Here is a 1,016-nt window from a genome sequence, read left to right on the forward strand (position 1 = left end):
GGAAGCAGGATTAGCAGCAGCAGGCCCTCCCCCTGCTGCTGCTGCTGCTGCTGCTGCTGCTGCTGCTCCTGTTGCTGCTGCAAATGCTTTGCTGCGATCAGGAGTTAAAGAGAAGCAAAGAGCAGAGAAACCCAACACTTTAATGCGGCCACCTGGAAGACCGACGCGAGGCCCCTCTTCGCTGACGCACAAAACCTAAGTGCAGCAGCAGCAGCAGCAGCAGCAGCAGCAGTAAGAGAACAGCGGCAGTAAGAGAACAGCAGCAGTTATACAGCAGCAGCAGCAGCAGCAAAAGTCGTGCAGCAGTACAGCATGCGGCTTGCCACTCCCAATAGCTGCAGCAGCAGAGACAAGATCAATATAGCAAATGCAGCAGCAGCAGCAGCAGCAGCTATTGCGTACAAGTTTATTGCCGACCCAAGAGGTGTATGCACCCTCTAGCAGCAAAACAGCAGAAGGCGGCAGCAGCAATTTTAAGGCTTCTGCTTCTGCTGCGGAAACACCTGCACTTGAGACTGAAGCTGCTGCTGCTGCTGCATCTGCTGCTGCTGCTGCTGCTGCTCCCGAAGCAGCAGCAGACAGCTGCCCATTTCTCCCTCCGCCTCCTGCTGCTGTTGCTGCTGCAGTCGAAGCAGCAGCAGCAGCAGAAGCAGCGGGTCCTGCTGCTGCTGCTGCTGCTGCTGCTCCAGCAGCAGCAGCAGCAGAGCGCAGCAGCCCTAAGGACAGAGCAGCAATAATTGAGCCGCTGCTATCAGCAACACGAAACAACAGTTTGTGCTGCTGTACTCCACGCAGCAGCTGATCTTCTTCTGCTGCTGCTACAACACACAAGACAGATAAACCCTGCTGCTGCGGCGCTAGGCTCCCTATGCACACGCAGTTGCTGCTGCTGCTGTTGCTGCTGCTGCCCCTGCTCCTGCTGCTCACACTGTAGATGCTTCTGTCAGCGGCTGCTGCTGCAGCAGCAGCAGCAGCTGCAGCAGACATCGTCCGTACCCCTGCTGCACTGCAGCACA

At 57.1% G+C, this 1,016-nt stretch overlaps 1 protein-coding gene across 1 annotated transcript; it reads right to left on the reverse strand.

The window, feature by feature from the left end:
- On the reverse strand, positions 1-987 carry EAH_00058100 (hypothetical protein, conserved; the record flags this gene model as incomplete). The annotated part of the gene is made up of 2 exons (XM_013397350.1): positions 1-195; positions 403-987. Coding segments are annotated over 2 exons (780 nt in total), but the record flags the coding sequence as incomplete, so codon positions are not given.
- Positions 988-1,016: the final 29 nt, after the last annotated feature.

The sequence above is a fragment of the Eimeria acervulina genome, genomic scaffold, assembly GCF_000499425.1.
Source record: "Eimeria acervulina Houghton genomic scaffold, Eah_scaff1293, whole genome shotgun sequence".
NCBI lineage: Eukaryota > Apicomplexa > Conoidasida > Eucoccidiorida > Eimeriidae > Eimeria > Eimeria acervulina.